Genomic DNA, 22,299 nt, shown 5'->3' on the forward strand with positions numbered 1-22,299 from the left:
CTATCTAGCCATCAGGTGTTTCTTAGTGTTCTTCTCAGGCCTCAAAAGAATAATGAAACATTTTGGAGCAAATATGCAGAGCAGTAAACCATAGCTAGAAGCAAGAATTGCAAAGATTTCCACAGCGACAACATACTTCCCAGGAGAGCTAACATAAGCAGGGACAAAGGCCACCCAGACAGCACAGAAGATCAGCATGCTGAAAGTGATCAGTTTGGCCTCATTGAAGTTGTCAGGAAGTTTCCGAGCAAGAAAGGCCAAGAAGAGGCAGGTACAGGCCAACAGGCCAATATAACCCAGAACAAGAGAGAAACCCACCACAGAGGCCATGGCACATTTCAGGGTGACCTTTGACCCTTGGAAACCCAGATCATGATGAGGCATGGGTGGACTGAGGGACAGCCATATAGCACAGATGATAACCTGTAAGAGAAACAAACCGTATTCAAGATCAAATGTAGTTGCAGAGGAATATTAAAAATATTCAATAACACTTTATAGTACAGTCCATAATTTATAGTGTTATTTTGTTGTATGAATTGCATCCCAATAAAATGGTACTAAATTGTAGATACAGAGGAGGAAAACTAAACAATTGACATTCAGAGAAGAAGAGGAATACATTATATCATGGCTCATGTTCTTCCACTCTACCTGTATCAGTAGCATTTATACCTGATTCATACAACAAAATGAATTACATACAAATTGAAGGTTGTATTATTAAGTATAACCAAATGTTTTCACCATTTAATCAACAAAACAAGATTCACACCTGTATACAGGTGAAGAAGCAGACACTTCCTCTCTGTAGACCTGGACCAAACCACTTCATCAAGGCTTCAGCACCAGGCCGAGCTGAGCGGAAAACAGCCAGAACCACTATGGTTTTTACCAGGAGGCAGGAAACACAAAGTACAAAGCTGATCCCAAAAGCTGCCTGCTGGAACCGACAAGCCCAGACTGATGGACGACCAATGAACACCAGTGAGCACAGGAAGCAGAGCTTCAGCGACACAAGAAGCAGAAAGCTCAGTTCTGAGTTGTTGGCTCGTACCTACAGATGAATCGGATGAACAGACAAAGTTGATGACAGGAAAAAAGTGAAGGAAACAATGCATAAACAAACTCTGTCTTACTAAGCTGGGTTCTTACCACAGGTGTTTGACGGTAGTAAAGAAAAACCACAAACACAGCTGTTGTCACCGTAGCCCCAGACACAGCTGCTGTAGCCAAAGTAATGCCCAAAGTTTCATTAAAGGAAAGGAAATCCACTTGACGAGGGATGCAGGCAGTTCGTTCAGCATCGGACCAAAACTCAGATGGACAACGCTCACAGTGGGGGGAACCTGGGAGAGGAAAAAGAAAACAGAGGGAAGGAAAGTAAAACACAAAGGGTAAAATTCATGTTGCAAACATTAGCTTGTGTTATATTACAGACTAATTTCTTCACCAGTTGTATTGCTGATCTCCCCTTCAGCACATGGGATACAGTCAAAGCAGCAGACAGGTTCCCCTTTCCTGGTGGCCACTCTGGTCCCTGGAGGGCAGCTCTCACTGCACACTGAAACAGGCACCTAAACAAAAACCCAGATAATATTCTCAATGACATGATCTGGGAAATTGTCGACATACATGTCAGCAGCAAATTTGTTAGAATCTTTGGGTCAGTTTGTTGATGTGACTACCTGATTGGATCCTGTGCTCCACTGAATAGCTGATTCATTAAGGAGGAGATCAAATCCATCCACACGACCAATCAAAACAAGTTTTAGTGTCCCCTCAGGAGTGTTCTGCCAGTTGACAAGATCGTACTTTGCTGGAATGTCGGCCCCTTGGAAATAGAACATTTCACCCTGTGGTGTGGTGAAGTTCACTTTGTTCAAGTGCTGCAACAGCTGGAAGCAACAAAAGTTTGACTTTTCAGAAAAAAGTGTACAATGTGTACACAGAAAGTGTACAATGAAAATAAACATTTTCGGCATCAACTATGATCACCTTTGCTGATAAGATGAAAAGGTGATAATCACATTTACCTCTATTGACTTGATGGATTTTGGAGAGGAGCAAGTTGAGATGTTGTTTCTGGGGGGACTGTCTCTGTTGGGGCAGGAGAGAAGGCTGTGAAGGGCGTGGGCTGCAGCATAAACAGCAAGGTAGACATTATATGACACCCTTAACTGGGAGGTGTCAGTAAAGAGATTCTGTACTCCCTCCAGAGACTCTGTACCACTGCAGGGGGGTAGAGAAGATTTCTGAAGTGATTCCATGGCCAGAGATGAAGCAGAAACATTTGACGGATGGTCAGACCTTGCTTTGACTGATGAAGAGGAATATGAATATGAATGTGTGTTCCTTGGACTGCATCCAAACTCATTTTCCCAGAGTTCTCTTAAGAATTCATCATCAGGACGATGACGTGGGTGCAAATTTCTGAGATAATTTTCAAATCCAGGTATTTTTGAACTTCGAATGGCCACACCAAGAACACCACTTGCCACCTTTGAGATGGCAAGATCTTGAAGAAGATCATTACTGGTACTCCAGGCCTCACTGGCCAGAAACTGTCTGTCAGTCACCTACAGTAAGAGGACAGTCTTCAAATCAATAAACTACAATAAATTACAAGACGAACATCTGACATTTTGTTATTAGAACATATATATGTATTTTTAAGAATGAAATCGTCAGGCTACACAGATTTTCATGCCAGTTGCTCACATTTCTTTTGGCCAGTTCCAGAAAAACTTCCTTTACATCAGTATACCAGCAAAAGATCAGAATCACCCTTGTAGTGGAAGATTGAATTGTGTGGGCTATACGTTTGGCATCACTCAAAATAGTTACTCTGTTGACAATCTCTATGAATTCCAAACACACCCCTTTCCCACGAATCTCTTCCTGAAATACCTGAAAAATGGAGGTCAAAACAACAAATATGTCCATACATGTAAGCTGTTTGTATTATATATGAAGGTGATATTTGTAGAAACATTGATACAATGTAACAACAAAAACATACACCTGTATCGCCAGTTGACCATAGTCATTGTTTACAATAACAGCTCCAATCCAAGTCCAGTGGAAGCGTATAGCCAGTCTTGCCATGGCCCGGGCTTGATAAATATCACTGGGGATGGTTCTGAAGAAGTTAGGAAACTTGGATCTGTCACTAAGACAGGGGCAGCTAGCCAAATAGCTGATCTGAGGAAAAGACACAGAAATATTCTATATTTTTTTACACTTTTTTTTTTTTTTTTTTACAGTATTAATAGCTGATTTGTTTTAAAACATTTTTAAAAAATGTTTAAGCCTCTTGATGTAAACTGTATAAAAATGACTCATCAAAGGTTTAACAAACTCACAACTGGTACAGAGAGAGGCCTGAGGGTCCTGGACAGTATTATGCCAGCTGTAGACGTGGAAGCACCAACGAGCAAAGGAACAGGCTGATCACCTGATGATAGCATTAAACAAATTTTCACATTAGAATAATCTTTTTCATACTATAATCTTAACTGATGTTTTCATGTACACAGTAAATGTTAAATGCATACTTAATTACATCAAGTCATACTTGTTTCTCCAGGTTGTTCATAGGATGTAGAGTGAGGCACAGAGGCTGTTAAGTTGCAGCTGCGTGTGTCTCCTACAGCTAGTAACAGTGCATGTTGCAGAGCCAAGGTACAGCTGTCAAATATATGGTAGCCCAGCTTCACTCCTGGCAGCAGGATGCTGTTACAATTGATTTCCTCCACAGCAAATGCCATAACATACATATATTGTAATGAATGTAATTCTAACCTGAGACCACAGGAGAAGAAAGGAAGAGTGAATAACTTACAATATAAAATTGGCCTGTCATAAAACATTAGCATAACTTTCTAGCTCAACACTTTCTATATATGAATTCTATTTTTCTGAATTTTAAACAAGATATATGAGCATAAGGAGAAATTTATGAACAGACAATGTTTTGTCATATTATAGACAATATAATAACCCAAGACACCTTTTAATAAAAATACATGTGATTACCCAGTGCAAGGTTTATAATGTGGCAGCTTGGTGAAGTCCTGCTCTATAACTGAAGGTATGTAACGCACACTAAATAATCCGCCAATAATCACATCTCCATCCTGGGAGAGGCTCTTGCTGCTCGGTGCACCCCACTGAGAGCACACTACTGCCTGAACCACCTCCAGACCTGTCTCTCTGCCCACTACACTGAGAAGCAGCAGGGAGAGGGCTGAGGAGGGCCACCCAGTGAGGAGCCAGGGCAACCAAGACATGGATGCAGCTGTTCTGGAAATTTAAAGCATTTACGTAACTGTTATCTGAACATCAGAATATATTTCAACCAGAAGTCCAATAAATTAATTTAGTGTAAAACACAATTCACCTCAAACCTGCTTCATCAAACCTGACAACAGTATGCTTTAAGTTCAGAAAAATGTATGTATTCCATAGATGTGCTCAACAGTCCCTGTTAGCAAAGACAAAACCATTAAAATTCCACATGCCCTAACATCATATGATAGCCTCATATCAGCTACCTGCAAACAGAAAGAACATTATTAACATTAACAACATGTTTCACTTGATTAAGAATATCCTCTCACAAAGAAAATTGTTAAGTCTAAGGATGACATCTTAACAATAACATACCCCCCTCCCTCTGTGGACAAGTGAGGTGTTGATGTGAGCATTAAGTAACAAGTGTAAAGCCTTTTGTGCAGAAGTTAAACAAATGGCACATGCAGCACACAACCCAAAATTATTCCTCTCTGGGGTGATGGTGGAAAAACAAATGAAGGCTAGCAAGAGATTAGTCTGTATGATATTATCAGTGGTAGGTAGGTGGGTGTTGTCTGTGTACTGTTGATTGTTGATACCTTTACCTGGGATCAGGAGCACAGTGTTTCACAATTACCTCTTGTGACCACGACTTGCACAACTTTTTTTTTGCTAGTGTAAGGACATGAAGTGATATATAATCATTTGGGGCACAAAATTCCAAACGGCTGTCACTAAAAAAAAACATCTGGCAGAAAAAGGAAACAGAATTAGGAAACAATTTTACTGAAAAAGTAGTGGACTGTCACTCCAAACATTATGACAGAAATCAGTGTTGCGTGCTTACAAGATGGATTTAAGCACTGCAACATAGAAAATTTCCAATAAAGTCAATACCTTTAAATTCTCCACAAAATGTACACAGGCAAGCATGTGAACAAGCCAACAAAGCTGTTTATCTACTTATTTCATGTATAGTAAGAAGCACATGTATTATGACCCTCAGGAGCTTTAACCAACAGGGCAGTTTTCTAAAAGGACTCATGGATAACCTACCTAAGCAATTATTTTACAGACGAGAAGAGGAACTAGTAAAAATTGTAACAGAAGCATAATAAAGTATTTAATTGCATAGTTTGCATCTGTAGTTAATAGGGTGGGATGAGATCTCATGCCACAAGATATCGCGATATTAAAATGTGACTATTTCATGTTGAGGTGAAAAGCTGTCTCACAAGACAGTATCCAGCTGCAACTAGCATGACTGATGAAATTAGCTTTGAGCATACCCCCTGCCATTTTTAATTCATTTTTTACTCACATCAAAAATAGTGAACACTCTGCTAATTTTACAGTTTATAGCAGTTCTGGCGTATTTGTTTCACATTAAGTCAGTCATACACATAATACTGTTCAGTTTTTATCTGTGGACATGTTATTATGCTGTATGTGCAAAATACAGCATAGAGAATTGTTATCATCTGGTATTGCTGACAATGGCTAGCAATGGCAATGGATAGTCTGGAATATGTTTGAATCGGTTCACAGTCATGGCTTATCATTATGTTTTTGATGAAGTTAAATTTGAGCTGCTTTTTAAGAGCATTGAAGTGTTTGCATTAAAATCAAATGGTAACAGCTGAGGTGTTCTTTAGGTGGGGTGCAGATTTGTTTTGAACTTGTACTCGAAAAGAGCAACTATAAGACTTTCCTGCAGGCATCCATGTTTTCCCAACTTCTCAACTGGAACGCTGTCAAGGAGTGTATGTAAACAGAGTGATGTAAACGGAATGCACTGTTAGAATACACGTTAGAAAACATAAACAGTGACAGAGTGACAAACAAGACATGAACAATATGTAAGCACTGCAAGAGAATAATGCCATACACCACAGCTAATGCGAGCAGTATACAAAGACACATATTCTTAAAAAAGAACATGACCATATCTTTGTCTGAGCTGTGCAGTTGTAACCATCTCAGCTCTGTTTCATGCCTGAAGAAAAATGGGTCAGTCTCTGTTTGTACAGTATTGAGTAGTATTTTGATTATTGTTTGCACATAAAATAATAAGATGATAAAAATTTATTTTTATTTATTTTTGTTATTTATACAGTTTTTATTTTCTATGTTCCATTTGTGGAAAGGAGTTCAGTTAGAAGGTCACACACAGCATCATTTAAGTATCTAGCATCAAATTAGGAACTCATACAGAGACATTGCAAAATGCATCTGCAATGTTTTGCATTTTTTGACTTTGAGCCAGATAAATCAATCTTTCCAGTCATATATTTTGTTATTAAAGTTTTCTTGAAAAATAGTGTTAGAATCTTGTCTCATTCTCGTGAATCCAATGTTGTGTATCGTCTATGAGCTGAGTGTATTGTCACACCCCTAACAGTTAAAGCTGTATGATTTTCACATTGAGCTTTAACCATATGACAACTGTATACAAAAGTAAATACGTAGTAAATACGGTTGTTTTTAAGGAGCGAACCATTTTTTTGACTAAAAATGCTGATCAAAGGCTCATTGGGTCTGAAACAGCCCTGGTTCAAAAGGACTAAGGGTCATCTCATCTCAGAGGACTAAGCTGCAATCACTGAATTCATGGGAGTTAAGTGAGGAGGCACTGATGATCTGCAGGTGTGCAATTGCTCATCTCCATCATTGTGCATTTCATGAGTAATTACATCCCATTATACACTCATAGTGAGCTGTCACAGAGGGGGAAAAGGAAAATGTTTGCATGTTTGTTGTTTTCATGGTGCTGTAGGTCATTGGCCACATTTTGCAGGCCACATAAAAAAAACATACAGCACATGAATTACACATGAATTAATCATTCCTTGTAAATTCCCATAGTGACTGATCCAGCATCTGCATTATAGACATCAAATAGTATGAAAAAGATTTAAATAAGGCAAAATATGCTGGAGGAAGAAACATTGAAAGGCTCAAGGATCATTTATTGTTATTCCAAAACATGTTGATACATGAAGCACAAGGACTGTGGGCTGCTTCCTACTCCCTTCAAAATGAAAAGACTACCTCACTATTACGTTTGCAGGAGAAGTTCTCTGAAAAATCCACATGGAGGAGAACTTCTTCTTCATCTTAGGCCCTCTTTTAAAGCCCTGCACTCTTTGGCTTGGTGCAGCCAGTTGTAGTGGTGTTTGGCTTGGTTGTCTAGCTTCTGATTGAAAAGGTTTAACAGTTCAGCACATGTTCCAGTTTTTGCTTCTTTGACATAATTCATGTAAGTCTTTGGCCCTTCTGACACCAGTTTTCTGATCCATTGATGCCAGGTCACAGTGTCTTCTGCTTGTGGTACTGGAATTTCTACCTCATTGTAACAGCATTTTGCACAGACTTGATGCATGCATGCCTTGTCTGGACTACACACGATAGAGGTCAACAGCTGAGAAATGCAGGCAGTTTTCAGAAGACCTTTCTGCTGCAGTTAAGAGTCTAACATTCTCATGGTCCAAGCATGCTTAAGTGCTCCTGTCTGACACTTTCGGCTGTGTTATAAAGAGAGGACAATATTGAACAAATTGTCTGTAAGACAGCCTGTGGGGCTTTTGCATTCCAGAATTATACTGCAGATGGACTTCAGTGAGTGGCCATCTGCATTTGTGGTGTTGAGGATGCTCTTGGCTGCTGTACGTCTAAACTGACAATATTTTCTTTATCACTGTTGGGAGGGTTAGGTTGAAGCTCTGCTAGGAGTTCTGTGAGAGTTGTATCCAGTGACTCAGGTGTGAAATTCAAGATTTCCTCCATGGCCCTTTTCCTTTCCCTGTGCTTCCTCTGGTCTTGCTTCTGTTGCCTCACCTTTTCCCTTTCTTTCCTAGACAGCTGACTGATGGTGGTTTTGGCAATTTTTCCCTCTCTCCTTCTCCTCCTCTGATTGCTATAAAATTACTGGCATATTCCCATTTAAAAATCTAAGCGGTCTGACTACTGTATAAAAGTAAACTGTTCAGACTTGCATTGTACTGTATCAATATACATTACCTCTCTTTTCATTTTGCATGATAAGCTTGTCTTGCAGCCGGATCATTTTTTATGCACTCCCTGTGTCGTGCAGATTTTTCTTTAGTTGATAGTGGCATCTAAAATTTTAAATTATCATGTAAAGGATCTTAAAGTGTATAACATCTTTAAATTCTAAAAGCTTTGAATAAATTATTTGTTTCATGTAGTGACATTCCTTGCGCCACCTGACTTACTGGTTGCTCCACCTGACTTTTGCAACTAATTTCAAATTAAACAGGCTTCTACTTAGATGCTAGCATTAGCTAACAATATGTGTATATTGTACTAAAGCAGCCTTCCAAGAGGCGGGTGGAGAGTTTTATTAAATTGACGTACAGTATTTAATCAATACACAGGAATAAATAACAATTAACACAATTAATGCAAAGACAATTAATAATTTTTTTATGGATGATGTTACAGTATCATGTCATGACTTAACAGAAGACATGAATACATATTCAGCTACGAATACAAGCCACAGCTATTAGTGACATATTAGGCAGTAGCATTGTTGAAATGAAACAAATCGACACACACACATGAACATATGCACATACACATGGTGCATGGCTGAGGCAATAAAAACTATCTAGCCATCAGGTGTTTCTTAGTGTTCTTCTCAGGCCTCAAAAGAATAATGAAACATTTTGGAGCAAATATGCAGAGCAGTAAACCATAGCTAGAGGCAAGAATTGCAAAGATTTCCACAGCAACAACATACTTTCCAGGAGAGCTAACATAAGCAGGGACAAAGGCCACCCAGACAGCACAGAAGATCAGCATGCTGAAAGTGATCAGTTTGGCCTCATTGAAGTTGTCAGGAAGTTTCCGAGCAAGAAAGGCCAAGAGGAGGCAGGTACAGGCCAACAGACCAATGTAACCCAGAACAAGAGAGAAACCCACCACAGAGGCCATGGCACACTTCAGTGTAACCTTTGACCCTTGGAAACCCAGGTCCTGTTGAGGCACAGGGGGGCTGAGGGACAGCCATACAGCACAGATGATAACCTGTTTGAAAAGTGACCATTATCATTCAATATCAAGGATAGTTACATAATATGGCTAAATATTATAGAGGTAAATATTACGACTCAGGTATCAATAAAATGGCGCTGAAATGTGGATACAGGGAAGAAAACTAAGCAATGGGTATTCAGAGGGGAGAAATATGTTACATATATTATATTACATTTAAGTATCAGTAGCAACTTATATTTAATTAATACCTGATTCACTAAACAAAATTAATTATTTGTAAATTGAAGGCTGCATTACCAAGTGTAACCAAATGTTTTCACCATTTAATCAACATGATTCACACCTGTATACAGGTGAAGAAGCAGACACTTCCTCTCTGTTGACATGGACCAAACCACTTCATCAAGGCTTCAGCACCAGGCCGAGCTGAACGGAAAACAGCCAGAACCACTATGGTTTTCACCAGGAGGCAGGAAACACAGAGTACAAAGCTGATCCCAAAAGCTGCCTGCTGGAACCGACAAGCCCAGACTGATGGACGACCAATGAACACCAGTGAGCACAGGAAGCAGAGCTTCAGCGACACAAGAAGCAGAAAGCTCAGTTCTGAGTTGTTGGCTCGTACCTTCAGATGAATCGGATGAACAGACAAAGTTGATGACAGGAAAAAAGTGAAGGAAACAATGCATAAACAAACTCTGTCACATTAAGCTGGGTTCTTACCACAGGTGTTTGACGGTAGTAAAGAAAAACCACAAACACAGCTGTTGTTACCGTAGCCCCAGACACAGCTGCTGTAGCCAAAGTAATGCCCAAAGTTTCATTAAAGGAAAGGAAATCCACTTGACGAAGGATGCAGGCAGTTCGTTCAGCATCGGACCAAAACTCAGATGGACAACGCTCACAGTGGGGGGAACCTGGGAGAGGAAAAAGAAAACAGAGGGAAGGAAAATAAAACACAAAGGGTAAAATTCATGTTGCAAACATTAGCTTGTGTTATATTACAGACTAATTTCTTCACCAGTTGTATTACTAATCTCCCCTTCAGCACATGGGATACAGTCAAAGCAGCAGACAGGTTCCCCTTTCCTGGTGGCCACTCTGGTCCCTGGAGGGCAGCTCTCACTGCACACTGAAACAGGCACCTAAACAAAAACCCAGATAATATTCTCAATGACATGATCTGGGAAATTGTCGAAGACATACATGTCAGCAGCGAATTTGTTAGAATCTTTGGGGTAATTTGTTGTTGTGACTACCTGATTGGATCCTGTGCTCCACTGAATAGCTGATTCATTAAGGATGAGATCAAATCCATCCACACGACCAATCAAAACAAGTTTTAGTGTCCCCTCAGGAGTGTTCTGCCAGTTGACAAGATCGTACTTTGCTGGAATGTCGGCCCCTTGGAAATAAAACATTTCACCCTGTGGTGTGGTGACATTCACTTTGTTCAAGTGCTGCAACAGCTGGAAGCAATAAAAGTTTAATAAACTTGACTTTTCGAGAAAAAAAAAATTGTGCGCAAAAACTGTTCCTACATTGTTCAGTTGAAGAAAAGATTAACTGTTACTTTGGTGATGATCACATTTACCTCTATGGGTTTGATAGATTTTGGAGAAGAGCAAGTTGAGATGTTGTTTCTGGGGGGACTGTCTCTGTTGGGGCAGGAGAGAAGGCTGTGTAGGGCGTGGGCTGCAGCATAAACAGCAAGGTAGACATTATATGACACCCTTAGCTGGGAGGTGTCAGTAAAGGGATGCTGCAGTCCCACCAGAGACTCTGTGCCACTGCACAGTGGTAAAGAAGCTCTCTGAAGTGATTCCTTGGTAAGAGATGAAGTAGATACATTTGACGGATGGTCAGACCTTGCTTTGAGTGATGAAGAGAAATATGAATATGAGGGTGTGTCCCCTGGACTGCATCCAAACTCATTTTCCCAGAATTCTCTTAAGAATATGTCATCAGGACGATGGCGTGGGTGCAAATTTCTGAGATAATTTTCAAATCCAGATATTTTTGAACTTTGAATGGCCACACCAAGAACACCACTTGCCACCTTTGAGGTAACAAGATCTTGAAGAAGATCATTACTGGTACTCCAGGCCTCACTGGCCAGAAACTGTCTGTCAGTCACCTACAATAAGAGGACAGTCTTCAAATAAATAAACAAAAATTAGACAATCAAGAAAAACTGACAATCGTGTTATCAGGAAATATGTCCATGTCTGATAATTTTATGCTAGTTTCTCACATTTCTTTTGGCCAGTTCCAGAAATAGTTTCTTTACATCGGTGTACCAGCAGAAAATCAGAATCACCCTCGCAGTGGAAGCTTGAATTGTGAGGGCTGCACGTCTGGCATCACTCAATATAGTTTCTCTGTTGACAGTCTCTATGAATTCCAAACACACTCCTTTTCCCCGAATCTCCTCCTGAAATACCTGAAATATGGAGGTCAAAACAATATATGTCCATACATGTAAGCTGTTTGTACTATATATGAAGGTGATATTTGTAGAAACATTGATACAGTGTAACAACAAAAACATACACCTGTATCGCCAGTTGACCATAGTCATTGTTTACAATAACAGCTCCAATCCAAGTCCAGTGGAAACGTATGGCCAGTTGAGCCATGGCCCAGGCCTGATAAATATCACTGGGGATAGTTCTGAAGAAGTTAGGAAACTTGGATCTGTCACTAAGACAGGGACAGCTAGCGAAGTAACTGATCTGAGGGAAAGACACAGAAATATTGTTGACATTTTTTACAGCAATAATGCAAGTCTTAAAATATTCACAGCCTCTTGATGATAAAATGGCTCATCAAAGGTTTATGAAACTCACAACTGGTACAGAGAGAGACCTGAGGGTCCTAGATAGTATTATTCCTATTGGAGATGAGGAAGCAGCAATGAGCACAGGAGCAGGCTGTCCACCTGATGACAGCATTAGACATATTACATTAATTATATTAGGACAGTTGTTTTCTACTATGATCATACCAGTTGTTGTTTTCATGAAAATAGCAAATGTTAAATAAATACTAAATTATATCAAGTCATACTTGTTTCTCCAGGTTGTTCATAGGATGTAGAACGAGGCACAGAGGCTGTTAAGTTGCAGCTCTGTGTGTCTCCTCCAACCAGTAACAGTGCATGTTGCAGAGCCCAGGGGTATCGGCTACAGCTGTCAAATATACGGTAGCCCAGCTTCACTCCTGGCAGCAGGGTGCTGTTACGATTGATTTCTTCCACCGCAAATGCCATAACATACATATATTTTAATGACTCCGGATCTAACCTGTGACCACAGAAGTAGAAGGCAAGAGTGAATTAAATAACCTACAGTTAGTCAGAGATAAACATAATCCTTGATATGAAAATAACAGATGGCTGATAATGTAACACATATCAACATAATTGTAATACACCTGTATCTGTTGATATAAATATTTCATAATCTGTTTTAATATGAACAATATAAAAAGCAGACATCTCATGAAAATACAGTGCATGTGATTACCCAGTGCAAGGTTTATAATGTGGCAGCTTGATGAAGTCCTGCTCTATAGTTGAAGGTATGTGATACAGACTAAAAAGTCCACCAATAATCACATCTCCATCCTGGGAGAGGCTCTTGCTGCTCGGTGCACCCCACTGAGAGCACACTACTGCCTGAACCACCTCCAGACCTGTCTGTCTGCCCACTACACTGAGAAGCAGCAGGGAGAGGGCTGAGGAGGGCCACCCAGTGAGGAGCCAGGGCAACCAAGACATGGATGCAGCTGTTCAGGATATTTAAAACATTTACATTACATTAACTGTTATCTGAACCTCAGAACATACATCAACCATAAGTATAAAAAAATTAATTCTGTGTAAAACACAATTCACCTCAAAACTGCTTCATCAAACCTGACAACAGAGTGCATTAAGTTCAGAAAAATGAAGGTATCAGATGTATTCAACAGTCCCTGTTAGCAAAGACAAATACCATTAAATTCCACATGCCCAAATGTAACATCATATCCTCATGTCAGCTACCTACAAAAATAAAGCACATTATAAACATTTACAGTATGTTTCACTTGATTAAAAGTCTCCTCTCACAAGGAAAATTGTTAAGTCTGAAAATGGCATCTTGACAGTAACATACTTCCCCCTCCCTCTGTGGACAAGTGAGGTGTTGCTTTGAGAATTTATACAAGTGTAAAGCCTTTTGCACAGAAGTTAAACTAATGACACAAGGAACACACAACCCAAAATTATTCCTCTCTAGAGTGATGGTGGAAAAACAAACAAATGCTAGCAAGAGATTGGCCTGTATGTAATCAGCAGTGGTAGACAGGTGTATGTGTGTACTGCATATTTCCTGTGGATAGGTGATACCTTTACCTTGGGGTCAGGAACCCAGGGTGTCATGATTAATTCCTGAGACCACCTCCTGATTGCACAACTTACTTTGCCAATGTAGGGACATGAAGCGATATATAATCATCTGGAGCACAAAATCTTGCTGTCACTAAAATGGCTGGCAGAAAAAGAATCAAAAGGGACAAAATATAATCTGAGTCTTTTGGGGACAGATCAGCATCTTCCTCCCCTCCAGAAGAGAATTTCGACCATGTCCCAGTTAAAGTGTAACAGCCCACCATGTTCCCATTCACAGTTATGGAGAGGCACACGTTCCTCCTGTGCCGAACAGTTTGTTTAACCCCCCCCCCAACGTCCTATGGGTCCGGTTCAGAGGGAAGATGTCGAGCAGAGCTTGCACAAAACGCTTTTCATGGTTTTTCATTAAAGAAACAACTGGTGGGCACAGTGAGTTATTCAAAAAAAAAGGATAGAGTGCAGGGCAGACTGTCAACCCAGGAGGGTGAAGCTGCTCCAAGCCTGAGCTTCAAGCCTCTGGCCCGTTAGCTGTTCACCCCTGGGTTGCCAGGGGTTACAGGCTTCAGTTTGCAGCAAAACCACAAAGTTTCAATGGTGTGGTGTTTACAGAAACCACACACAAGCCACAAGGGCTTTGGAGAGCGAAATCTCTCTCTTGTGTAGTGAATCTGGAATTCTACTCCCGGTATTTCCTAATCCTGAAAAAGGGAGGTGCGTTACGTCCCATTCTGGGCTTACGTTTCCTCAAATCTCACCTCCAAAAGTACAAATTCAGGATACTTGCACACAGAGTCCTACTCTGCTCTAGTCAGCCGGGGCTGGTTCACATCAATAGATCTGCATGATGTTTATTTACACAATAGTATTTATGTGGCGCAGGGAAAGTTTTTGAGGTTTATGAATATCAGACTCTGCCATTCGGACTGTCACTCACCAATGTGGGTATTCAGCAAATGCGTCGAGGTGGCCTGTGTGAGCATCAGGCCTCAGTGTGATTTGGATGACATTTGGATGCACCCCCAGTAAGGAGGTATCAATCACGCCAAGAGCTGGATATGTTCACTGTTATTGTCCCCCTGGGAACGGTGCTTCTAAGGAATTGTCATGTTCTGGTCAGAACGGACAAGAGGCACCCATTCCATAACAGTGCACAGTCTGGCCCACAAACTGATGTGGAGCAGTGTGCTTCTGTTGTCATTATGTGCAGCACATGTTCCAGGTGTTCTAAACACTGGAGTGGATCTGCTTTCAGGGAAATCCCCTTTACAGCGAGTAAAGGGGATTCAGTTCGACCCCGAAGTGCTTTGCCTGGCATGGGAGAGACTCGTCCATGCATTCGTCAATGTCTTCGCATTGCACAGAGATGCGCAATGTGCTCTGTTCTTTTTATTAAGAAGTGGGGACACACCACTGGGAGCGGATACGCTGGCTCATCCATGGCCAAACTTGCTGTTATATGCTGACTTCTGCCAAAAGGATAAGTGAATTACATCCTTTGTCTGTGCAGTTTTCACCTGACTATGGCCAAGAAACTCTTTTTATCTTTGTAACTAGCTCTTTGTATCTCCCAGAGGGAGGGCTCTGTCTTGCCAGTGAATGTCACATTGGGTGGTGGAGGCAATAATTTTGGCATATGAGAGTAGGGGGTTACAGCTTCCAGAGAGTCTTCAGGCTCATTCCACTAGGGGAATGGCCACCTCATGGACTCTGTTCAGGGGCACTTCAGCTGCTAGTTGGGCATCCCCACATGTTTTTATTCAGTTTTACCGCCTGGACGTGACAGCACCTTAATTGGCGCACTCTGTCTTCAGTGTTGGTTCATCCTAATTGTGCACTAGCCCATGGGGAAGGTTTGTGGTGTCGACCTTTTTCCGAGGTCAAGGTATCATGGGTTTTGAACATGCAATATGGGAGTGGGCCATATCTCCCATAGTGACATACAGAACAAGGTTTGAAAGAGAACGTTTGGTTACCAGGGTAAACCCAGTTATCAGAAAACTGAGTGAGAAATCTGACAGCACTGCCCTGCTTGCATGTATAGGGCACACTTGGAAGAATTACGCTTGAGAATGCTACTAGAGGACTACAGGCGGTCAATAAGGGGGAATAGACTGGAGCACACAGCTCAGATGATTACTGTAGTCTGTCCCCTGACAGACATGGTGGTAGTGGTGCTTCATTGATTGTTCATGCCTGATGACACTTCCGATTTTTCAGAGAACTGGGGTTACTCTGGTAACCAAACGTTTTGAGTGAACAAATAATTGTTTTCTTTGAAAATGCCGATAACATGATAAATTGCTCAGGCTCATTAGGCCTGGAACAACCCTGATTCAAAAGGACAAAGGGACATTTCATCTTAGAGGACTAAGTTACAAACTTTATTCTTGGGGTTTAAGTTAGGAGGTAGTGAATGACATGCAGGTGTGCACTTCCTCATCTCCATCATTGTGCATTTCACGAGCAATTACCCATCTGCCTGCCTGATGGGTATAGATGTGTGATGGGTGTGTAAGTTACTAAGCGTAGGTGCATCGTATCCACATTAGTCCTTGCGTAGATCTCATTGTTTTTCTGCGGCTCTTATCCTTATTGTGTTCTATATGTCGAAAAGTGACAGTTTTAAATGGTTACTGTTATGTGGTTTCTGTAAGTGACACAAAAATAGCGGGGGCATAATCTGGTTCAGAGATGGACTGTATGCCAATAGAGGAAAATTAACATAACATTGCCTGCAGTTGCTTATGTCAATACAAATACAGAGCAGTAGGCACAGTAGGCACAGCAGTAGGGTGTCTAAACAATACCTTGATAACACTTGTGACTAAGCTATTAAGCACACTACTAGGCATTTAGTATTATCTGTAAATGTGTTTTCTTAACATAGTGAAAATGACAAATATTGTACAATGGATAATTGTGTTCTGTAACTACTCCACATTTTATTTTCTGTGACTATATGGTTGCCTACACTAACTGTTAAATCTTAACACACAGACTCACTTTATAAGTAATTTACATTCATTCTAGGTGTTTGGCTACCTAATAAATCATCAAGGACTAAGAATACTGTATGTGAAACTAAAGGAAGTAGGTGTTTGTCATAATTAGATACAAGTAGGGAAAAATGAGATGTTGCACAGCTGCACCACATTGTTGAGCGATAAAGAAGCATCAGAGCACCATTAGATGGTATAATGCTTCCTAATCTAGTGGTCATTACTGGGTACATGGAGTTTAAACACAACAACATCTTTGTTGTCAGCCCCTGCAATCACCCTATCACTCCATCTTTAAAGTGACTACGTAATAACTGCAGGCAGAGTAATTGGTATCAGATTGTAGCATGTCTCTCACTACTATGATTTTGATATCTACATTAAGTATTGTGATGAGTCATTCTTAGGATCTTGACTTGTTTCATCTATGTAAAGACAAAATGTATGGCACTGACCCACTGAGAAAATGCTGATGAAAAGAAAATGCTTTATTATTTTCTTTAAATCAATGCATTCATGTACTATGGTAAAACAGCACACTTAAGATATGTAATCATCAATGAATAACTTAATGATATAATGTAAATATTATTAAAATATTCTGCTTTCAGAGAAGCTGGTGAGGAATTCCACACAAGTACAGTATTTAATCAATACACAGGAAGAGAGCAGAATTAACATAATTGATGCAAAGTCAGTTAATTAAAATTTTAGTGAGTAGAGTTGCATTTAAATCTGTGTTTCTTCTTCAGTAAATGGTGTTATAATATTATTTGATGATGTCTAAAAACAGTAGACATTTCTTCTGTATTCAGCAACCAGTAAAAGCCATAACTATGAGTGACTCATCAGGCATTAGCATTAATGAAATAAGACAAATTGACACATACACCATGGGTATATGCATGGTGCGTGGCTGAGGAACCAAAACTATCTAGCCATCAGGTGTTTCTTAGTGTTCTTCTCAGGCCTCAAAAGAATAATGAAACATTTTGGAGCAAATATGCAGAGCAGTAAACCATAGCTAGAAGCAAGAATTGCAAAGATTTCCACAGCAACAACATACTTCCCAGGAGAGCTAACATAAGCAGGGACAAAGGCCACCCAGACAGCACAGAAGATCAGCATGCTGAAAGTGATCAGTTTGGCCTCATTGAAGTTGTCAGGAAGTTTCCGAGCAAGAAAGGCCAAGAGGAGGCAGGTACAGGCCAACAGGCCAATGTAACCCAGAACAAGAGAGAAACCCACCACAGAGGCCATGGCACACTTCAGTGTAACCTTTGACCCTTGGAAACCCAGATCTTGTTGAGGCATGGGGGGACTGAGCGACAGCCATACAGCACAGATGCTAACCTGTATGAAAAGTGAACATAATTCAATGTCAAACGTCGTTTCTCAAATGTAAAAAAAACATGTCGGATAACATCTACACCTACTGCTCAAAATTTACAGTGTAATTATAGTATTAGTAATTTCTTTGTACCTGATTCGTGTAACAAAATGAACTACTTGTAAGCTGAAGGCTGTATAATTAACCAAATGTTTTCACCATTTAATCAACAAATTCACACCTGTATACAGGTGAAGAAGCAGACACTTCCTCTCTGTAGGCCTGGACCAAACCACTTCATCAAAGCTTTAGCACCAGGCCGAGCTGAACGGAACGCTACAAGAACCACTATGGTTTTTACCAGGAGGCAGGAAACACAGAGTACAAAGCTGATCCCAAAAGCTGCCTGCTGGAACCGACAAGCCCAGACTGATGGACGACCAATGAACAACAGTGAGCACAGGAAGCAGAGCTTCAGCGACACAAGAAGCAGAAAGCTCAGTTCTGAGTTGTTGGCTCGTACCTACAGATGAATCAGATGAACAGACAAAGATGATGACAAAAAGAAAAGGGAAAGAATGCATACAACAAACATGGTACATAAAGCTGGGTTCTTACCATAGGTGTTTGATGGTATTTAAGAAAAACCACAAACACAGCTGTTGTCACTGTGGCCCCAGACACAGCTGCTGTAGCCAAGGTTATGCCCAAAATTTCATTAAAGGAAAGGAAATCCACTTGACGAGGGATGCAGGCAGTTCGTTCAGCATTGGACCAGAACTCTGATGGACAACGTTCACAGTGGTGGGAACCTGGGAGAGGAAAAAGGAGTACAAAGTTAATTAAACAAAAAAGGTCAAATTAATGTCGCAAACCTTAGCTTCTGTTATATTATGGACTAATCTCCTCACCAGTTGTATTGCTAATCTCCCCTTCAGCACATGGGATACAGTCAAAGCAGCAGACAGGTTCCCCTTTCCTGTTGGCCACTCTGGTCCCTGGAGGGCAGCTCTCGCTGCACACTGAAACAGGCACCTAAACAAAAAGCCAGATAATATTCTCAATGACATAATCTAGTGAATTAATAAAGACATTAATCTCAACAGCAGATAGTTAGAAGCTTTGGGTCAGTTTGTTGATGTGACTACCTGATTGGATCCTGTGCTCCACTGAATAGCTGATTCATTAAGGTGGAGATTAAACCCATCCACATGACCAGTCAACACAAGTTTTAGTGTCCCCTCAGGAGTGTTCTGCCAGTTGATAAGATCGTACTTTGCTGGAATGTCGGCCCCTTGGAAATAGAACATTTCACCCTGTGGTGTGGTGACATTCACTTTGTTCAAGTGCTGCAACAGCTGGAAGCAACAAAAGTTTAAGAAGCCTGACTTTATGGAAAATTTATATACCAAAAATGCACTTGAAATGTTCAGATTAACAATACATTTACAACTATTTTGCTTGTTCATCAAATGGAAACATGAACATCACATTTACCTCTATTGGCTTGATGGATTTTGGAGAGGAGCAAGTTAAAGTGTTTCTGGGGGAACTGTCTCTGTTGGGGCAGGAGAGAAGGCTGTGAAGGGTGTGGGCTGCTGCATAAACAGCAAGGTAGACATTATGTGCCACCCTTAGCTGGGAGGTGTCAGTAAAGGGATGCTGCAGTCCCACCAGAGACTCTGTGCCACTGCAGGGGGGTAGAGAAGTTTTCTGATTTGACTTCTTGGGAAGAAATGAAGTAGATACATTTGACAGATGGTCAGACCTTGCTTTGACTGATGAAGATGAAAACAAAGGTGTGTCCTCTGGACTGCATCCAAACTTGTTTTCCCAGAATTCTCTTAAGAATTCATCATCAGGACGATGACGTGGGTGCAAATTTCTGAGATAATTTTCAAATCCAGGTATTGTTGAACTCTGAATGGCCACACCAAGAACACCACTCGCCACCTTTGAGATGGCAAGATCTTGGAGAAGATTATCACTGGTACTCCAGGCCTCACTGGCCACAAACTGTCTGTCAGTAACCTACAGTGAGAGGACAGTCTTCAAATCAATAAACCGAAATTATATATATTATGTAACAAGAATAATGCCTGTCTAATGATGAATCATTCAGACTTTTTAGATTTCCATGCTAGTTGCTTACATTTATTTTGGTCAGCTCCAGAAATATTTTCCTTACATCAGTATACCAGCAAAAGATCAGAATCACCCTCACAGTGGAAGCTTGAATTGTGAGTGCTGCACGTCTGGTATCACTCACCATAGTTTCTTTATTGACAGTCTCTATGAATTCCAAACACACCCCTTTCCCCTGAATCTCTTCCTGAAAAGCCTTAAATATGGAGGTCAACAAAACAAATATGTCCATACATATATGCTATTTTTACTACTTTACTACTTTATGAAGGTAATATATGTATAAGAATGTAACAACAAAAACATACACCTGTATCGCCAAATGACCATAGTCATTGTTTTCAATAACAGCTCCAATCCAAGTCCAGTGGAAACGTATGGCCAGTTGAGCCATGGCCCAGGCCTGATATATATCACTGGGGATAGTTCTGAAGAAGTTAGGAAACTTGGATCTGTCACTAAGACAGGGACAGCTAGCGAAGTAACTGATCTGAGGGAAAGACACAGAAATATTTAATATTTTTGACACTTTTTTAGAGCAATAATACCAGTTTTATATTAAAATGTTTTACAAATTTTTATCAGCCTCTTGATGTAAACTGTATAAAAAGTGACTCAACAAAACTTTCTGAAACTCACAACTGGTACAGAGAGAGGCCCGAGGGTCCTGGATAGTATTATTCCTATTGTAGATGAGGAAGCACCAATGAGCACAGGAACAGGCTGACCACCTGATGACAACATCAGACATGATGACTTTAGTTTAAAAAAAAAAAAATCTATGATAATCATACCAGTTGTTCTCATGGACATAGCAAATGTTAAATTATGTCAAGTCATACTTGTTTCTCCAGGTTGTTCATAGGATGTAGAACGAGGCACAGAGGCTGTTAAATTGCAGCTCTGTGTGTCTCCTCCAACCAGTGAGAGTGCATTTTGAAGAGCCAAGCTACAGCTGTCAAATATATGGTAGCCCAGCTTCACTCCTGGCAGCAGGGTGCTGTTACGATTGATTTCCTCCACAGCAAATGCCATAACATACATATATTTTAATGACTCTGGATCTAACCTGAGACCACAGGAAAAGTAAGGAAGAATGAATGAAATAACCTGTAATCAGTCACTTATAGGAATCTATTAGATGGCCAGTAATGTCACACATATTAACAAAAATGTATTACACCTTTATCTACAATATAATAATAAAATCACCAAATAATATAACATCCTAAAACATCTTGTAATAAAAATACAGTGCATGTGATTACCCAGTGCAAGGTGTATAATATGGCACCTTGGTGAAGTCCTGCTCTATAGCTGTGGGTATGTAATACAGATCAAAAAGTCCACCAATTATCACATCTCCATCCTGGGAGAGGCTCTTGCTGCTTGGTGCACCCCACTGAGAGCACACTACTGCCTGAACCACCTCCAGACCTGTCTGTCTGCCCACTACACTGAGAAGCAGCAGGGAGAGGGCTGAGGAGGGCCACCCAGTGAAGAGCCAGGGCAACCAAGACATGGATGCAGCTGTTCAGGATATTTAAAACATTTACATAACTGTTATCTGAACCTCAGAACATACATCAACCATAAGTATAAAAAAATTAATTCTGTGTAAAACACAATTCACCTCAAAACTGCTTCATCAAACCTGACAACAGAGTGCATTAAGTTCAGAAAAATATAGGTATCCCTTAGAAGTATTCAACAGTTCCTGTTAGCAAAGACAAATCCCATTAAATCCCACATGCCCAAATGTAACATCATAACCTCATGTTAGCTACCTGCAAATAGACAACAAATTCTTAAACATTGTCTAAACATGTTTCACTTAATTCAAAGTCTCCACTCACAAGTATAAATGTTACGTCTGAAAATTGCATCTTGACAGTAACATACCCCCCTCCCTCTCTGGACAGGTGAGGTGTTGATGTGAGTATTTATCACAAGTGTAAAGCCTTTTGCACAGAAGTTAAACTAATGACACAAGCAACACACAACCCAAAATTATTCCTCTCTAGAGTGATGGTGGAAAAACAAACTAATGCTAGCAAGAGATTGGCTTGTCTTGGCAGTCACCACTATCTGCCCTTCCAATTAAGATAGAA

General features: G+C 40.5%; 3 protein-coding genes across 3 annotated transcripts; all 3 read right to left on the reverse strand.

Moving 5' to 3' along the window:
- LOC108899748 (extracellular calcium-sensing receptor-like) lies at positions 1–4,292 on the reverse strand. Its single transcript, XM_051065531.1, has 12 exons — positions 4,039–4,292; positions 3,689–3,804; positions 3,366–3,457; positions 3,025–3,204; positions 2,722–2,910; positions 2,369–2,579; positions 2,037–2,233; positions 1,689–1,898; positions 1,454–1,577; positions 1,156–1,349; positions 776–1,057; positions 1–423 (listed from the first exon to the last, which is right to left on the reverse strand). The coding sequence occupies exons 1-12, from the start codon at positions 4,290–4,292 to the stop codon at positions 1–3; spliced, it is 2,472 nt and encodes an 823-aa protein (XP_050921488.1).
- A 4,633-nt stretch (positions 4,293–8,925) lies between these two features.
- On the reverse strand, positions 8,926–13,099 carry LOC108899760 (extracellular calcium-sensing receptor). Its single transcript, XM_018700385.2, has 12 exons — positions 12,846–13,099; positions 12,421–12,623; positions 12,168–12,259; positions 11,874–12,053; positions 11,573–11,761; positions 11,215–11,455; positions 10,913–11,127; positions 10,578–10,787; positions 10,340–10,463; positions 10,042–10,235; positions 9,662–9,943; positions 8,926–9,348 (listed from the first exon to the last, which is right to left on the reverse strand). Exons 1-12 carry the CDS (start codon positions 13,097–13,099, stop codon positions 8,926–8,928), a joined length of 2,607 nt encoding a protein of 868 aa, XP_018555901.1.
- Positions 13,100–17,643: 4,544 nt separating this feature from the next.
- Positions 17,644–21,710, reverse strand: LOC108899749 (extracellular calcium-sensing receptor-like). The gene is made up of 12 exons (XM_018700373.1): positions 21,457–21,710; positions 21,031–21,257; positions 20,837–20,919; positions 20,499–20,678; positions 20,196–20,384; positions 19,823–20,074; positions 19,541–19,765; positions 19,192–19,401; positions 18,955–19,078; positions 18,662–18,855; positions 18,285–18,566; positions 17,644–18,066 (listed from the first exon to the last, which is right to left on the reverse strand). The coding sequence occupies exons 1-12, from the start codon at positions 21,708–21,710 to the stop codon at positions 17,644–17,646; spliced, it is 2,643 nt and encodes an 880-aa protein (XP_018555889.1).
- Positions 21,711–22,299: the final 589 nt, after the last annotated feature.

This window comes from Lates calcarifer, linkage group LG21 (assembly GCF_001640805.2).
Source record: "Lates calcarifer isolate ASB-BC8 linkage group LG21, TLL_Latcal_v3, whole genome shotgun sequence".
NCBI lineage: Eukaryota > Metazoa > Chordata > Actinopteri > Centropomidae > Lates > Lates calcarifer.

What these genes read in the sequence shown, in the direction of transcription:
- LOC108899749 (XM_018700373.1), bottom strand. Translation starts at nt 21,710, where the DNA reads ATGTCTTGGTTGCCCTGGCTCTTCACTGGGTGGCCCTCCTCAGCCCTC. An exon ending in TATTATACACCTTGCACTGG is followed by an intron (nt 21,258 to 21,456) that starts GTAATCACATGC and finishes CTGTGGTCTCAG; the next exon opens with GTTAGATCCAGAGTCATTAA. An exon ending in CTTTGTTTTCATCTTCATCA is followed by an intron (nt 19,766 to 19,822) that starts GTCAAAGCAAGG and finishes CTTCCCAAGAAG; the next exon opens with TCAAATCAGAAAACTTCTCT.
- LOC108899760 (XM_018700385.2), bottom strand. Translation starts at nt 13,099, where the DNA reads ATGTCTTGGTTGCCCTGGCTCCTCACTGGGTGGCCCTCCTCAGCCCTC. An exon ending in GGAGCACAGGATCCAATCAG is followed by an intron (nt 10,464 to 10,577) that starts GTAGTCACAACA and finishes GTTTTTGTTTAG; the next exon opens with GTGCCTGTTTCAGTGTGCAG. An exon ending in GCTTCTTCACCTGTATACAG is followed by an intron (nt 9,349 to 9,661) that starts GTGTGAATCATG and finishes CTTTTCAAACAG; the next exon opens with GTTATCATCTGTGCTGTATG.
- LOC108899748 (XM_051065531.1), bottom strand. Translation starts at nt 4,292, where the DNA reads ATGTCTTGGTTGCCCTGGCTCCTCACTGGGTGGCCCTCCTCAGCCCTC. An exon ending in CATTATAAACCTTGCACTGG is followed by an intron (nt 3,805 to 4,038) that starts GTAATCACATGT and finishes CTGTGGTCTCAG; the next exon opens with GTTAGAATTACATTCATTAC. An exon ending in GGCCTCTCTCTGTACCAGTT is followed by an intron (nt 3,205 to 3,365) that starts GTGAGTTTGTTA and finishes TCTTTTCCTCAG; the next exon opens with ATCAGCTATTTGGCTAGCTG.